Source organism: Carcharodon carcharias, chromosome 9 (assembly GCF_017639515.1).
Source record: "Carcharodon carcharias isolate sCarCar2 chromosome 9, sCarCar2.pri, whole genome shotgun sequence".
Taxonomy (NCBI): Eukaryota; Metazoa; Chordata; class Chondrichthyes; order Lamniformes; family Lamnidae; genus Carcharodon; species Carcharodon carcharias.
The window spans coordinates 82,279,234-82,297,586 of NC_054475.1; the positions used below are offsets into that span (position 1 = coordinate 82,279,234).

The 18,353-nt window shown below is 40.0% G+C and overlaps 1 protein-coding gene across 3 annotated transcripts in view; it reads left to right on the forward strand.

Moving 5' to 3' along the window:
- Nucleotides 1–18,353, forward strand: part of dock11 (dedicator of cytokinesis 11) — a 274,194-nt gene that overhangs the window by 186,502 nt on the left and 69,339 nt on the right. For all 3 annotated transcript variants that reach the window (XM_041195297.1, XM_041195295.1, XM_041195296.1), the window contains one exon: nucleotides 820–877. In XM_041195297.1, the coding sequence (XP_041051231.1) occupies nucleotides 820–877 (58 nt within the window). The remainder of the gene's footprint in view (nucleotides 1–819; nucleotides 878–18,353) is intronic.

Sequence of the window (18,353 nt, forward strand, 5' to 3'; positions counted from 1 at the left end):
TTGGCCATCAGACCTCCATTTCTCTTCTGCAAGTAGCGCCATGGGTTCCATGAGAGGGGGCAGATGATGCTTGCTTTAATATCTCAACCCAAAGGTGACATCGCTTTAACATCTCATCCGACAGATGGTATCTTTGACAGTGTGGCATTCCCTCAATGCCACATTGAAGTGCCAGCCTGGATCATGTGCTCAAGTTCCCTGACAATGCAAGAGTGCTATCAACTGAGCCACAATTGACACTTACTTACAAATATATGAATTAGGAGCAGGAGTAGGTCATTCGGTCTCTCAAGGGAGTGTTATTTGACAAGATCATGGCTGATCTGGTTGTGATCTCAACTCTACTTTCCTGTCTGACCCCATTGCCCTAGACTCCCTTGTCTATCAAAAATCTAACTCAGCCTTTAATATATTTAATGACCCAGCCTCCACTACTCTCTGGGAAAGAGAATTCCACAGACTAACGACCCAATGAGAGAAGAAATTTCTCCTCATTAAATAGGAGATCCCTTATTTTTAAACTGTGGCCACCAATTCTAGTCTCTCCCACAAGGGGAAACATCCTTTCAGCATTCACCCTGTCAAGTCCACTCAGGAACTTTATAGGTTTCAATAAGATCACCGCTCAATCTTCTAAAATACAATGGATGCAGACCCAACCTGTCCAATCTTTCCTCATAAGATAACCCCTTTATCCCAATAACCAGCCAAGTGAATCTTCTCTGCACTGTTTCCAGTGCAATTATATCCTTTCTTAAATACTGAACTGTTATTGGGCAAATTGTGAATGAATCTCTCTAACATGTCTACTCTTTGCAGGCAGTGATGTGTTATGTTCATGTGGCAGCCCTGATTGCAGAATACCTTTACAGAAAGAGTAAGTAAGATATTTTGCACTAAACCCAATGGCTCTCTTTTTTTTAACAAATTAAAGCATGATATTAGATGAATGCAAGAGCCTTAAGCATTTGGAATGTTTTACTATGTTAAAGGTGCTATATAGACACAAGTTATTGTTATTTACTTCATCAGATCTTTCTGTATATAGCAAACTAAACGTCTGTAGCATTTTCATGAATCAAGGAAAGTTGCTCAGTGTAGACTGGAGGTTACTATAGGACACAACAATGTTGACAATGTTCCTTTATGACTGTAACTTGGGGCTTAACTTATTTGTCTTAAGTGGGTCAACGGCTCCGCTGAAACACTGAATGGAGGTGTGGCACAGAAATGCCTCAAGTGTTTGCCAGTTTATTCCAACTGCAATAAACACAGAAAATACTGGAAACACTCAGGTCAGGCAACATCAGTGGGGAGAGAAACAAAATTAACATGTCAGGTCACAGAACAGAATCAGAGAATACTATAGCCATGTTACGACAAGTGCAGTTGGTAAAGCGGGGTTATTTAAAAATCCCAGAGGGAAACTTCAAATAACTGTCATAACCTATAATTTTAATTGTTTTGTTTGAGATACAACTCTAAATTCAGGAACCAGATCACCAGTTCTTGAGGCTTTACACTAAATTAAATGAAACATGTATTAATTTACACAGGTTAAAATATATAGGCGCGTGGCTTCAAATTGCTACTATCATAACTTTTAACAAATTCCCAAACTAATCTCCATTAAGGCAACAGCAACCCATAGACTTAACCAAACACCAGGCAAAACATTTTGACCTTACAAATTCAAAATGAGGTTCTTTTCACTTTGGTTCCTGTGGAACCAGTTAGAGGCCTTCTGATCTCACATTGCCCTCTGCTCTGCACACCCGAAAACTGCTAAAGTTATACCTACCACTGACCATTGAATGTTAATTCTCATTCTATCAACAACCTCTGAACTAAACCTTTCTAACAATAAAACCCCTTTCACCCTTTCATAGTACCAGTTTTATTAGTAATATAAACATATTGCTTGGTATCTGCTAGATAGGCGGCAATTTTCACCCCACTTGAAAGCTCGATTCAAAAAAATGCAAATGCACTTTACATCTCTGCTTACACCTCAAAACTAGTACATATCAAAGCCCCAGAATAGCTGGTCTTAATCCAATTAAGATATACCCACAAGCTAAACCTCTATTTTAAAAGAAAAGTATTTTCCAATAATATATACAGTAATAGCTTCATGACAGCCCTCTCCTTATCAAAAAATGAACAGTCATAATTCTCGAAGACAGCTTCATTTCAATGACTCATCTACCATCTCCTATACTCATTACACTATTACATTACCAGATGCTTGCATTAACATAAATATATATGCACACGAGTCCATGGTATCAGCAGAAATCACTCCAGTTCAGTGTCCAGGTGCTTTTTTAAATGTCCCATTTTCCTTTAAACTTCAAACTCTTGATAATGCATCCGTGAACAGGTTTTCTCTTCCAGCAATATGTATAATCCTTAGATTAAATGGTTATAATAATACACTCCATCTGTAAAGCCATGCACTTTTGTCACGAAATTTGTCCAAAAGCTTCAAAAGATTATGGTCTGTATAAACAATTATTTCTGGTGAATTGTTTGCAATATAGCTTTGCTGCATTTTGAAATTTAACACCAAACTCAAAGTCCCTTTTTTGATCGTTGAATATCTTCCCTATTGTACATTCAGCTTCTGTGAAAAATACCTATTGGTTTTTCAATTCCAGTGTCATCTTCTTATAACAGTTACAGCCCCAAAGCCTATATTGCTTGTGTCAATGGCCAATTTGAATTGCTTGGTATAATTGGGTACTGCCAACACTGTTATAGGTAATACAGTTTTCAAACTGTCAAATGCCTTCTGACACTCCAGTGTCCATTGAAACTTCTTGTTCTTTTTTAATAATTCAGTCAATGGAGCAGCCACTTGACTAAAATTTGGTACAAATTTCTGGTAAAACCCACTCATGCCCAGAAATCTCAAAGCTTCTCATTTTGTCGTAGGCACTGGGAAATCCACGAGAGCCTTGACTTTCGCATCTCTCAGAGCCACCTTACCATGTCCAATGGTATGGTCTAGATACATAACTTGCGCTTTTGCAAATTCACTTTTAGCCAAGTTCATCACCAAATTAGCTTCTTGTAGTCAAGTAAATAACTCTTCCAGATGCTGTGAATGCTCCCCCCGCGTCTGACTGAAAACAATTAGATCATCAATGTTAACCGCACAATTGCTTAGACCTGCAATTACTTTGTTTATTAGTCTTTGAAATGTCGCAGGAGCATTCATCATATCAAATGGCATGACTTTAACCTGATATAGTCCACTTGGCATTACAAAAGCTGATACCTGCTTTGCTCTATCCGAAAACGGTACCTGCCAATATCCTTTTAGCAGTTCAATCCCTTTGTGATAAATTTCGATTGTCCCACTTTCTCAATGCAATCCTCCAACCATGGTATGGGATATGAATCTGCTTTTGTCACTGCATTCACCTTTCGACAGCCCACACACAGTCTTTGTGTCCATCCAGTTTCGGTACCAGTACAATAGGCAAACTCCAGTTACTGCAACTAGATTCAATGATATCATTTTGAGGCATTAAATCAGTTTCTTTTTGTACTTGTGATAACTTGGCCAGATTTAATCTATAAGGTTGTTGCCTTATTGAAGATGATATTTCTATACATACATCATGTAAAGCTAAATGTGTCTTTCCCAATTTATTTCCACAAATAGGTTTATGTGACTGTAATAGCTTTTCCAAATCATTTTGACACTTGCTTGGAAGGTAACTCAACATTGCATTTAAATTTTCAAGCACCCCCTTCATTATCCAATTTGATTAGAGGAAAATCAATTTCAGAATCCTGCACTTCTACCTCTTTCTCATCATCCACCATCACTAACACTTCTTTTTGTTCCTTTTCCCTGTCAAAGTACATTTTAAGCATATTTACATGACCCACCCTCTGCTTCTTTCTTCTATCTGGAGTGTTTATTAAATAATTGACTTCACTCAATTTTTTTCAACCCTGTAAGATCCACTAACTCTTGCATTTAAGGAACCCCCTAGCACTGGTAACAAAACTAGTACCTTCTCTCCAGAAAAAAAACTGATTTTTAGTCTTCTTATCTGCTTCCACTTTCATCACTTGCTGTGTTATCTTTAAATGTTCCTTAGCCAACTCACATGCCCTGTTCAATCTTTCCCTGAAATTTGATACGTAACCAGGAGAATAGTTTCTGAAATAAAAACAAAAAAACTGCGGATGCTGGAAATCCAAAACAAAAACAGAATTACCTGGAAAAACTCAGCAGGTCTGGCAGCATCGGCGGAGAAGAAAAGAGTTGACGTTTCGAGTCCTCATGACCCTTCGACAGAACTTGAGTTCGAGTCCAGGAAAGAGCTGAAATATAAACCAGCTTATATTTCAGCTCTTTCCTGGACTCGAACTCAAGTTCTGTCGAAGGGTCATGAGGACTCGAAACGTCAACTCTTTTCTTCTCCGCCGATGCTGCCAGACCTGCTGAGTTTTTCCAGGTAATTCTGTTTTTGAATAGTTTCTGAATCTTGACCCACCAATTTCTCATGAATCAATTTCAGTGGTCCCCTTACCACATGAATATAAACTAAATCAAAAGGTTTAAAACCAGTCACTGCTTTAGGAGCGCCTCTAATAGCAAATAACTGAAATAGAATTCCTGTATCCCAATCCTGTGCATAATCCTGACAGTATGCTCTTATAGTTTTTAAAGCTTGATGCCACCTTTCAAACTCCTTGTGACTCCGGATGATAAGCTGTTGACTTAAACTTGTCTGTCCTCAAACTGTTCATTACTTCCTTAAACAGCTGTATCATGAAATTTGACCCCTGATTTAATTGTATTTCTTTAGGTAAGCCATATCTTGTAAAAAATGTAATTAACTCCTCCACAATCTTCTTAGTTGCAATATTTTTTAAAGGTATCAGGAAACCTGATAGACACATCCATTATTGTCAATAAATACTGATGTCCACTTTAAGTCTTAGGGAGGAGTCCTACGCAATCAATCATGACCCTGTTAAAAGGTTCTTCAAATGCTGGTATTGGGATTAAAGGTGTTGGCTTAATCACTACTTGTGATTTTCCTGTTACTTGACATATATGACAGGTTCTACAGAATTTGACTACATCCCTATGCAATCCTGGCCAAAAAAAAAAATCTCCATCTTTTCCTGTGTTTTCCTAATTCCTAAATGTCCCCCCATTAGAATTTCATGAGTAATCCTCAGAATCTCATTTCTATAACCTAATGGGATAACAATCTGATGCACCTCCCTTTAGCTTTCATTTGCTGAAACATAATCCAACCAGGTTTCTGTAAGAGTGTTAATTCGCTATCAATTCTTTTTTTCAAAGAACCATAATCTCGTCTGCTGAATTTTATTCTTTCTCATTAAAATGTTCCCTCGAAGATAATAACATGCTGGAATACATTTTGCTTTGGTTTCTGAATAAGTTTTCTGATACAACTTTTAATTGCAAATCATTTTTTGTAACTCCACTCTTTGAGTTAAACATTTCAACTGAACTGTACAGCATTCCTTCCTCCTGAACAATGTTATCAAATACAGTGCCAGCAAATTGGATTTTGACACTTTCTTCTTACCTTTGAACAGCCTGCTTTTCTTGTTTATCTTGTTCTTCCTTATGGGTCTTTGATCTCGTTATAACACAATCAGGAAACAATCCAGGATGTTCCTTCTGTAGCACTTCTGTTGAAAACACTTCTACAGGCTGCTCAACTACCATAGGCATCATCCACATTTGCGATCCAGCTATATCATTACCCAGAATAAATTGAACCCCTGCAATGGGTAATTTTTCCACCACTCCAACTATAACTTCACCATTCTTCTATTTGCTCTTTAAACCTACCTTCCACAATGGAATAAATTTACTATCTCCATGAACCCAACATATTATGACCTTCTCCTGCAATATTCCCTTTGAATGACAAATACCATTGTCCCACAATATTAAGAATTGACTAGCCCCTGTGCTTCTGAAAATTTTAACATCTTTACCTACTCCACCCTGTACACATAGAAAGACTTTCCCTTCAAATAAAAAGTCTGTAAACATTTATGGAACCTGCTGCTCAGAATTCTCTTGAAACTGTGAACACATTCCCACTTCTTTACCTTTCACTGATTCTCCCTGTTTCACCTATACCGAAACCACTGATTACTCCTGTGCCTGAACCTCAGAACCCCCACAGTACTTTTACTCCCAGAGCTTTTCTGTGCCCCAATAATTCCTACAGATTTTTCCTGCAACCTCAAACATACTGAATTTGTGTGCCCCACTTTGTTACAATGAAAACACCTCAATTTTTGAATGTCACTTCTACCTTCAGCACCTTCCTTTTCATTCTGTGAAAAATCTTCCTGAGAACTTCCAGCTACTCCTTCTTTCCCATAACTACCTACCTTCATTTCATCTTCCCACTTTTTATCCCTTTCCAACTTGAAAGGGTGTTTGGAAAAAAGGTTTAGCTCTATGATCTAACTCATAATCATCAGCTATCTCTGCTGCTTGTCTTACAGAATGAACCTTCTGTTCCTCCACCTGAGTTCTCACCTCCAAAGGGATTGAATCTTTACATTCTTTCAAAAGAATGACTTTGCTAAGAGCTGCATAGGTTGTCTCTTTTTTTAATGCCTGTATCCACTAGTCAAAACTACTTTGTTTTACTCTTTCAAACTCAGTTTACCCAGGCTGTTTCTGCCTGTATGCTTCAGGAACCAACTCATATGTACTCAAAATAACTTTCTTCACCACATCATAATCCCCTGACAATTCTTATGAAAGTGAAGCATATATCTCCTGTGTCCTACCTAACAACTTAGACTAATAATAATGTCCAGTTTTCCTGTGGCCATTTCATCTGTTTAGGTAGCTTCTCAAGCGAAATAAAGAATGCTTCAATATCTTTTTCCTGAAACTTTGGAAGAGCTTGCACATATTTAAACATATCCCCACTGGGTTCTACTCTGGAGTCAAATCCTTCCTCACCCTACTGACATCTCTTTTCTAACTGCCAACATTTGCAGTTGTAATTCTCTCTCTCTCTCTTTCCTCCTTCACCATCTTCACAATTTCTAATTCCCTTTTAAAAGCCATTTCTCTGTCCTTTGCTTCAAATTCAAGCTTTTTCAGTTCCTTTGCTTGGTCAAATTCTAGCGTCTTCATTTGTAACTGAAGCCTCACTACCTCCAGCTGTGACTCACTAGTGTCAGGTTTCACTGTAAATGCTGTGCTATACTTTTAACTTTATCTGATTTCCTAGCACCCACAGGTAACCCCAATTTTAACTTATCTGCCAACTCTGTTAACTTACTTTTGGTTATTTTCTCCAACCCAATCAGAGTTATCTCTTCTACTCCCAGACAAGTCTTAGCAATTGCCAAAATCATCTTGCAGTCTCACCACTTCTAAAACACCTCACCAACTCCTAAATTCAAATTGCCTCTCATACTCATAAGCTTAAGATTCACCAATTCCTAACCAATTAAGGAATCAGAAATATAATTTATCCTGGCAAGAGTCGTTATGTCAAGTGCAGTTGGTAAAGCGGAGCTATTTAAAAACCCCAAAGGGAAACTTTAAACAATTGTCATAACCTATCATTTTAAGTGTTATGTTTGAGATGCGACTCTAAATAGACCACTACTTGTCGAGGATTTATATTAAACTAAATGAAATTTTATTAATTTACACAGGTTACCATATATATGTAAACATGGCTTCAAATTGCTATTATCATAGCTTGTAACTAATTCCCAAACTAATCTCCATTAAGGCAACAGCAACCCATAGACTTAACCAAACACCAGGCAAAGTATTTTCACCTTACAAATTCAAAATCAGGTTCTTATCATTTTGGTTATTGTGGAGTCAGTTGGAGGCTTACAGCTGCCTTTTGATCTCACATTGCCTCTGCTAAGCACACCTGAAAACTGCTAAAGTTATATCTACCACTGCCCATTTAATAAAAACAAAAATAAAAACAAAAAAACTGCGGATGCTGGAAATCCAAAACAAAAACAGAATTACCTGGAAAAACTCAGCAGGTCTGGCAGCATCGGCGGAGAAGAAAAGAGTTGATGTTTCGAGTCCTCATGACCCTTGGGTCCTCATGACCACTGCCCATTTAATGTTAATTCTCATTGTATCAACAACCTCTGAACTAAACCTCTAACAATAAAACCCCTTTCATAGAACCAATTTTATTAGTAATATAAACATATTGCTTGGTATCTGCTAGATAGGCATCACTTTCCACCCCACTTCTTGAATGCTGTATTCAAAAAATGCAAATTCACTCCACCTCTCTGTTTACATCTCAAAACTAATACATATCAAAGCACCTAGTCTAGCTGGCTTTAATCCAATTAAGACACACCCACAGACTAAACCTCTATTTTGAAAGAAAAATATTTTCCAATAATATATACATTAATGGCTTCATGACAACAAGGAGAGAGGCCTTTCAGCCCATCAACTCCTCATCGGCTCTTTTGAAGAGCAATCCAATTATCCCATTTCCTGACTCTTGCCCCATACCCTTAGATTTTTTTCCACTTGAAGTAGTTATCCAATTCCCTGTTGAAAGCTATGATTGAATCTATATCCACCACCCTCTCAGGCAGTGCATTCCAAATCTTAACCATTCACTATGTAAAAAGATTCTTCCTCATGTCATCATCTGTTCTTTGGATGGCCAGATTAGCCTTCAGCCATTGGAAATAGTTTCTCTTTAAAATCATGAAGGGTTTGAATAGAGTAACTAAACATCTCTATCAAATCACTGCTTAGCCTTCTCTGTTCTAAGAAAAACAACTCCAGCTTCTCCACTCTGTCTATGTAACTGTAATCCCTCATCCGAGGAGCCAGTTCAGTAAATCTCTACTGCACCCTCTGCATGTCCTTCCTTAAGAGTTGGCCCAATATTGGACACAATACCCCAGTTGGGGTGGAACTAGTGCTTTATACATAGGGTTTAGCAAAGTTTTTGGTTTTTTGGACTCTATGCATTGACCTACGAAGTTTTATTGACAACTTTATTCACCTGCCCTGCCACAAAGACTTATGCACAAATACTTTAGGCATCTCTGTTCCAACACCGCTCTAAAATCATACTATTTAGCTTATTTTGTTTCCTTCCTAATTCTTCCTACCAAAATGCATCTTCTCTGTTTTGCATTTCATCTCTCATGTGATCACCCATTCCACTGGCCTATCTATGTCCTCTTGAAGTCTATCACTATCTCCCTCACTGTTGACTACGCTCCCAAGTTTCATGTCATCTGCAGTCGATGACTTCTCCACAGATCCTACCTAACTTGCTGGGTGATTTCCAGCATTTTCAGTTTTCAGTTCAGATTTCCAACATTAGTGTTTTGCTTTATTATTGTAACAATTTCTCATAGTTAAGGCTGCTGCGGATTCACAGGGTTACTGAGAGCCAAATGGGAAGTATCCGAGCAAAAGTGAGAGCTGTACTCATTACTTCTTTTGGTCATCTGACTAAAATCTCCTTACGTGGCTCAGTGTCATACTTTTTTTTATAATAATTCTGTGAAGTGCCTTCAACAGAATGAAACATCCAAGGCCTTGGCACATTTCATTACATTAATGGTGCTATATAAATATACGTACTCCTTTGGTATTGCTGTAAAAAGAGACATGCTGTCAAAGCTTTTCATCCAGCACTCATCAGGAGAGATTCGCAAGAATGCCAAATCTTATTGCTCACTGTGTATCGTGCAAACTCATGAATGGGATTAAGGCCACCATTTTTGCTCCTGAAAAGTTCCCATTCTACCTCAGAATTGTTATTTCCTTTGCGATTTGGTATTCTTGCAAATCTGTGCTGATGAGTGCAAGATAAAAAGTTTTGACAGTATGTCTCTTTTTTTTAGCAATAAATAAAAGTAGTTGTCATTTTAATGAGTCAGTTTCTGTTTTTGTTTGTGTGTGTGTGAATGTGTGTTGGGGGGTAGTGAGGGGAGGGGGTTCGGTCTGTATATCTGTATGTGCCTGTCAGCATTATATGTGCCTCTGTTTTTGTCTGTGTCTGTGAATGTACATACGAATGGGAAGATGAGACATTGCGAGTGAGATTGTATGCATGCAAGAGAATGTATAAGAGAACACGGGTGTGAGAATAAGAAGGCAAGTGGCAACATGTGTACGAAACTGTGCAATTGAACGTAAGCAATGAAGGGCTGAGAAATAAGCACTGCTTCTTGCAGCTCAGATCTTATTACCAACTTAGACACACCAGTTGCGCATCAAGCAACAGTCCTTATGCTCCTACTGTGGGAGTTATGTATCATTTAAATATCATTGACTAAAAGTGAAAAGTTTTATCAGGTTTAATTTTAAATTATTACATACTCCATAAAAGTTATAACTTCAGCTTGTTTACTACCACCACCTTATTTTGAAAAGTGGTTTGTCCTATCATAAATCAGAATGCTTTAGGCTGTTTGAAAACCCAAGCAAGGTAAGGAGAAAGCTCAGAATCTACCTCAAGAAGCAGCATTTTTACATGAAAGAAATCCACCTCATCTTGTATCTACAAATATTTAAGCAAATATTTTTTTGGTGAAACAATGACTAATGGCAGTAAAAGGATGCACACTCTGAGAATGCAGCCCTCATGCTTAATAGGGAAGTTGAAAAGCAACCTTCACATCTAAAGGTTTGAATGTGGTATTCTCCGCTACAAATTGGCATTGAAGCCAAGCCCATTCATTCTTTTTTAAAAAGGAATACGGTTGGAAAAGGGGAATATCAAAAGATATGGGGAGTAACTCTGGAATGGGATTAGACTGGTTGGGAGGTGGGGGGTCCTTATTAAGGGTTAGGGGGAATGAGCAGGAAAGCAGGATTAGATTGAGTGGGATAGTCCTAAACTGGCCAGAAGAATTTTTTCGAGTGCTCTTTACTGCTAAACTGTACAATATTTAGCAAATTTAATGGCAACCCTGCACACACTGGGGGAAGCAGGTTGGTGGGCTGAGGGGGGTGGCAGAGTTCCGACTTGTTATTGCCTACTTGTACCTAAAGACCCCTGGCCTATGATAGGTCAGGTGTACTCCCACAATGGGAGCATGAACTTCATATTGGGCAAACAGCAGATCTCTTGGCGAGGAATTGTTGGGAACCTGGTTTGGAGACTTTGAAATGTGATTGGTTTTAGCACATGTTGTAAACCTGATCTTTTCCTCTTCATCAGTCAGCCTCTTTGTTAAATAGCCTGGATGAACTCAGGCAAAGGGGCACTAGGGAAAGCCTGGGAGAAGAGAGTCTTAACATAAGAACATAAGAAATAGGAGCAGGAGTAGGCCATTCAGCTCTTCAAGCCTGCCCCCATTCAGTAAAATCATGGCTGATCTGCCTCAGGCCTCAACTCCTCTTTCGTGCCAGCTCCTCATAACCCTCAGCTCCCCAATATTTCAAAAATCTACTTACCTCCTCTTTAAATATTTTCAGTGATTTAGCCTCCACAACTCTCTCGGGTAGAGGATTCCAGACATTCACTACCCTCTGAGAAAAGAAATTCCTTCGCATCTCAGTTTTAAATGAGTGTCCCCTTATTCTGTAACTATGTCCCGTAGTTCAAGATGCCCCCACTCGTGGAAACATCTTCTGAACATCTGCCCTGTCAAGCCCCCTCAGAATCCTGTACGTTTCAATAAGTTCACCCCTCATTCTTCTAAACTCTAATGAATAAAGGCCTAACCTCTTTAGCCGTTCTTGATAAGTCAACCCTTCATCCCAGGAATCAACCTAGTCAACCTCTTTTGAACTGTCTCCAATGTCAGAATATCATTTCTTAAATATGGGGACCAAAACTGTACACAGTACTCCAGATGCAGCCCTGCCAACACCCTGTACAGTTGTAACAAGACTTCCCTGTTTTTAAATTCCAGCCCCCTAGCAATACAGGTCAAAATTCCATTACTTTCTGCACCTGCATGCTAATTTTTTTGTGTTTCATGCACAAGAAGACCCAGATCCCTCTGTGCTACACTTTTTTGGAGTCTCTCTCCATTTAAATAATAGTCTGCCTTTTGATTCTTCCTACCAAAGTGCATGATTTCACACTTTCCTACATTAAACTCCATCTGCCCAGTTTTTGCCTACTCACTCAACCTATCTATATCCCTTTGCAGATTCCTTATGCCCTCATCACAACATGCCCTCCCACCTATTTTTGTATCATCAGCAAATTTGGATACATTAGGCTTTGCTCCCTCCTCCAAGTCATTAATATAGATAGTAAATAATTGAGGCCCTAGGATTGATCCTTGTGGCTCTCCACTAGTTATGTCTTTCCAACCTGAGAAAGACCCATGAATCCCGACTCTGTCTTCTTTGTGTTAACCAATCCTCAATCCATGCTAATATATTATGCCCAATACCATGAGCTCCTATCTTGTGCAATAACCTTTTATGCGACACCTTATCGAATGCCTTCTGGATGTCCAACTACACTGCATCTGCCAGTTCCCCTTTATCAACTCTGCTTGTTATATCCTCAAAAACTCTAGAAAATTTGTCAAACATGATTTCCCTTTCACAAAACCATATTGATTCTGTTTGATTGCGTTAAGCTTTTCTAATGTCCTGCTATTTCTTACTTAATAATGGACTCTAGCATTTTCCCAAAGACAGATGTTAGACTGACAGGCCTATAGTTTCCTACATTTTGTCTCCCTCCCTTCTTGAACAAGGGCATCACATTAGTAGTTTTCCAATCTGCTGGGATCCTCCGGAATCCAGTGGGTTCTGGCTTCATTGTGAGGGTTGGATAAGCATTTTTGTTGCTCCTGGTCCACAAGGAAGCCTAAAATTAAATTGAGTTACTTGCCTGCCAGGGTCTATTCTTTCCCCCTCCTAACCAGGGCGGGTGGGAGGGGCAGAGAAAGGGGACATCAGCACCCCAACTCAGGCATCCAACTAATATTGCAGTCAAGGCCCAGTGCCGTTCTCTGATGTCCCACAGTCCCTCTGACCTTCTTGGGACATGGCAGGAAGACACTGTGACAGGAAGAGGTAAGGCAGAGGGAGTTAAAGTCAGATCCTGTGTGACTGTGGTTGTCATTGTCTTCCTGTTTCTTAATTTGAAGCTGCTAACCAAGTTCCACATTGGTGAAATGCCTTCATCCGATTTCTAGTTTAACGATCTGAGTTCTGCACTTATTTCCCCTCAAATTTTTACCATGAACCATTTTTAAGTTCACATTTACGAAAAGACTCTTCACCAGTCTGGAAACTGCAGCTACCACTGGTAGCTGGACCCATAGTTTCTATTATAAATGTGGACACTGATTAAAATAAAGGCTGAGGGTATGATCTTAGAATAGGGACTGAATTGTTTCTATAAGCCTTAGTCCAACACCCCAGAACCTCTAAACTGACTGCTCCTGCAGTTGACCAGAATTATACTCTGAATACTTGTCGGAGACTGAAATGCCCTGAAGGTGCTCCAGCACTATTACCCTGTTCCTTCATGACTGTCTGGTGGTCACCTTTCTCCCTGCATACTCTTAAACTGCAGGGTGACCACATCTATAAACGTGCTATCCATGAAGCTCTAAGCCTCACAAATGTGCCGCAGCGATGCCAGCTGCTGCTCAAGCTCCGAAACCTGGAACTCAAGCTGCTGCAACTGACAATAATTCCTTCATGTATGGTTATCCAGGACACGGGAAGTGTCCCGGAGTTCCCAGAAAGCACAGGATGTGCGCTGTACAGGTCAGATCTGCCCTGCCATTCCTCTCTATTAGATAATAAACTTTACTACTACTAAAAAACCTAACTACTTAAGAAAAGACTCACCAGCTACTCCCTTCACTTCTGTTAACATCCTTTAAACATAGGGAAGCTGAGTGAATGTATTATTTAACCCTTACTGTAAAAAAAAATGAAACTGTAATTTCCCAGCTCCTTAGCCTAACTTCCTTACTTTGGAGAAAGACACAAAAAACTACAATACTCACTAGTCAATCAGCCTTCCTCGGATCTCACTGAATTTTTTCTCCTTGTTTTTTCAAACTTGGAAATATCCACTGCCTTTTATGTGAAACAGTGCTTCCAGCTGCTGACACACTCGCCAGGTAGGCAGTAGGAACATTATGAGCCAGAGGGGGCCATTCAGCCCCTTGAGTCTGCTCTAGCATTCAGTTAGATCATAGTTGATCTGTACCATTTGCCTGCATTAGCTCTGTATCCCTTGATCCACTTACCAAACAAAAACCTATTGATCTCAGCCTTGGAAGCTCCTCTGGAAATATCCACTGCCCTTTATGTGAAACAGTGCTTCCTGATATCCCTCCTGAATGTCCTGGATCTAATTTTAGGGTTTTGCCCCCTCATTTTTGGTCCCTCCGCCAGAGGAATTAGTTTTGTCAGATGTACTCCACTGAACCCTTTTAATGACTCAGTGCCTCACAGATCATCCCACTGGGCTGTCTCTGTTTTCTGCTATAATTAATATTTCTCCTAGAGCATTTATCTATTGTGCACCTTTTAGTCTGTCTAAGGTTTCCCAAATCAATTATGTCGCAGTCATTAATTTTGCCTAGGCTGTCACTACTTAGATAGGCATGTCATGTCTTCACTTTGAATTCTTGAGAAAGTAAACATTCGCAACTTGAATCTTTTGTGGTTTTCACCTCTTCACTTTTTTATTGTTGAAGTGCTGAAAGGTTTTTTTGTCATGTTTTACCTCAGCAATTCTTTTTTCCCAAAGTGCCTCTCTTGCTGGTCATTCTTTTAACATATATCTACACATTTCTACATTAATCCCACTGAATCCTTTTGCCCTGTAGAGTTTGTAGAAGTCATTTTTCATTTTATGTTTCCATTTGTTAATTCATATGATCTCGATTCAAGTGTTGCTGAATAATCTTTTCCAACCAATCTGCTTCAGATAGAGCTGTAAAACAAACATGATAAATTTAATAAAGAGGGATAAATAATAAAAAGCTGCTGAGATAATAATGACGAGGTAGAAAAGAAAGACTTGCATTTAATTAGCACTTTTCACAACCACCAGACTTCTCAATGCTCTTTGCAGCCAACTAAGCAATTTTTGAAGTGTAGTTATTATGATAATTCATGAAACACAAGCAGAACATTTGAGTGAACTCCCAGAAACAGCAATTTTTTGTGTGATGTTGATTGAGGGATAAATATTGGCCAGGACATGAGGGATAACTCACCTGCTCTTCTTTGAAAGAGTACCATGGGGATATTTTACAACTACCCGAGCAAGCAGATGGGGCCTAAATTTAATGTCTTAGTTGGAAGACAGCACCTTGGACAGTGGAGTGCTCCCTCAGTACTGCACTGGAGCATCAGGCTTGATTTCTGTGCTCAAGTCCTGAAGTTGTACTTGAACGCGGTATCTTGCGATTCAAAGGTGAGAGTGCTACCAACTGAACCATGGCTGCCAAGTCAGCAGTTAGACCACAGTTGGATAACTGTGCTTTCGGGAAGACCTTTACAGGAAGGATGGAGAGGGATAGTACTGTATAGGTTTAGACAATCATGCCAGGATGGGGATTATTTCCACTGGAGCAGAGAAGGTTAAGAGGATGGTGAATGGGGTTTTTTCTATCAAATTATAAAAGCTTTTGCCGAAGTGAAAGAGAAAAGCTGTTTCCCTTGGCCACTGATGAGGGGTCAGCATTTGGTAATTGTCACAGGCGAGTGAAGAGAGGATAAAGGAGATAATTCTTTACACAGAGTGATGTTGGAACATGGAATGCATTGTCACAGGCATTGTTTAAAACAGAAATTTTCATATGTTGAGCAAAAAGTGGATAAAAATCTGAAGCAATGAAAGTTAAAGGGCTATGAGGAGAAAGTGGGTCATTGGATTAGTTTGCAAATGATACAGTGCTATGAGGAGAGGCTGGGACAATGGGATTAGTTTGTGATTGATACAGGGCGACACCGACACAATGGGCCAAATGATGGCCTCGTGTGCTGTAAACCTCTGTGGCTCTGTACAATACCAATTATCATGTCCTTATTTCACATCCTTACTCTCTTTAGCGTCTGCAGTCAAAGATAATGCAGTATAATCAGATCCTGGCCCAGTTTGATACTAAGAATGGTTAGCAAGCAGTCTTTCCTGCCGCTATTGGGTGGTGATTGGTGAGTGCCTAAAATTCCCCTTTTCAATGCTGCAGATTCTGTAGAGAATCATAGAATGATACCATACAGGAGGCAGCCATTTTGCCCATTATGCCTGTGCTGGCTCTTTGAAAGATCTATCCAATTGGTCCCACCCTTTCCCCAAAACCCTGCAACTTTTTTCCCTTATCGAAATCCCTTTGGAAAGTTACTATTGAATCTCCTTCCACCTGCCTTTAAGGCAGTGCATTCCAGATCATAACTCGCTGTTTAATCACATATTCCCTTAAGTCACCCCTCTGAGTCCTTTATCAATTATCTTAAATCTGTATCCTCTGGTTATTGACAAGGTGTTGCATCTCCGCCCCTGATCACACTAAATAACACTCCATTGGAGGTGATTAGCAAATGCTGATACCTCGGGTTCCCAGTGACAGACAATCTGTTCCTTGTTGCAGAACTTGATGCGCACATAGGGAAAGCAGCTATCGCCTTTAGCCGACTCACGAACTGCTCATGGGATAACACCAAGCTGGCCCTTAGGACCAAGCTGATGGTTTACAAAGCCTGTGTTCTCAGCACCTTGTTGTATGGCTGTGAAATGTGGATTACTTACAGCTATCATGAAAAGAAGCTCAACAGTTTCCACCTTTGCTGTCTGGGGCACATTTTGGTTGTATCCTGGTGGGGCAAATTCATGAAAGTGGCATCAAAGCCGCATCATCTCAAAAGCAGAACTCCCAAGTTTGTTAGCACTCACCAAATGGTTGGGGGGGTCTTCAGCGGACCTGGTATGTCCCCAGGATGGAAGACAGTCGCATACCCGCGGACTTTCTGTATGGTGAGGTAGGTGGAGCCAGATGACCAGCAGGGCGACCAAAGCTCCACATCAGGGCTGCTTGCCAGCGTGACATGAAGGCACTAGACATCGATTATCGCACCTGGGAGACATTAGCTGATGACAGAGGAAAATGGTGACACCTCCTGTGGGCTAACATGCTCCGCCATGATAACCAGTGACTACTGCAGCTTGGCAACAGATGCTAACACCAAAAACAACAACCCACACTATCATTTGGTAGCTTCATGTGCGGCGCTTGTGGGAGAACCTGCCTCTCAAAAATTGGGCTGTTCAGCCATCAACAAAGCTGAGCCATATGAAGACACACCATCTGAGATGGATTATTTGCTGCATGTCCATCATCTTTCATAGATTAAAGGATGGCAACAATGGTTACTGACCCGCCTGCCAGTAGAAATGGTTTCCCCATTTACTCTATCAAAACCGTTCATAATTTTGAACATCTTTACCAAATCTCCCCTTACCTTCTCACCCTAAGGAGATTAACCCCAACTTCCCCAGTCACACAGCACAACCTGTAACTAGTCTCACAACCTGTAACTAGTGGAGTTCCACAGGGATCAGTGCTGAAGCCACAATTATTTACAATATATGTTAATGACTTGGATGAAGGAAGTGAATGTACTATCACCAAGTTTGCGGATGACACAAAAATAGGTGGCAAGGCAAGTGATGAGGATGACACAGGGTCTACAGAGGGATATAGACAGGTTAAGTGAGTGGGCAAAAACTTGGCAGATGGAATATAATGTGGGAAAATATGTGGTTATGCATTTTGGCAGTAAGAATATAGGAGCTGAATATTATTTCACAGAATCTTAACTGCATAGAAGGAGGCCATTCAGCCCAACATTTCTGCACCGGCTCTTCAATGAGCATTATGACCGAGTGCCATTGCCCTGCCTTTTCCCCATATTCTTGCACCTTGTTTCTCTTCAAATAATCATCCAATTCCTTCTTGAATGCCTCAATTGAACCTGCCTCCACCACTCTTCCAGGCAGTGCATTCCAGACCCAAACCACTCGTTGTGTGAAAAAGTTTTTTCTCACATCACATTTGCTTCTTTTGCTAATCACTTAAAATCTGTGCCTTCTTGTTCTTGATCCTTTTATTAGTGGAAACAGCTTCCCGCTATCTACTCTGTCCAGCTCCCTCATGATTTTGAAAACTTCTATCAAGTCTCCTCTCAGCCTTCTTCTCACCAAGGAGAACAGTCCCAACTTCTCCAATCTATCATCATAGCTGAAGTTTCTCATTCCTGGGACCATTTTTGTAAACCCCTTCTGCACTTTCTCCAATGTGTTCACATCCTTCCTGTAATATGGTGCCCAGAACTGTACACAATACTC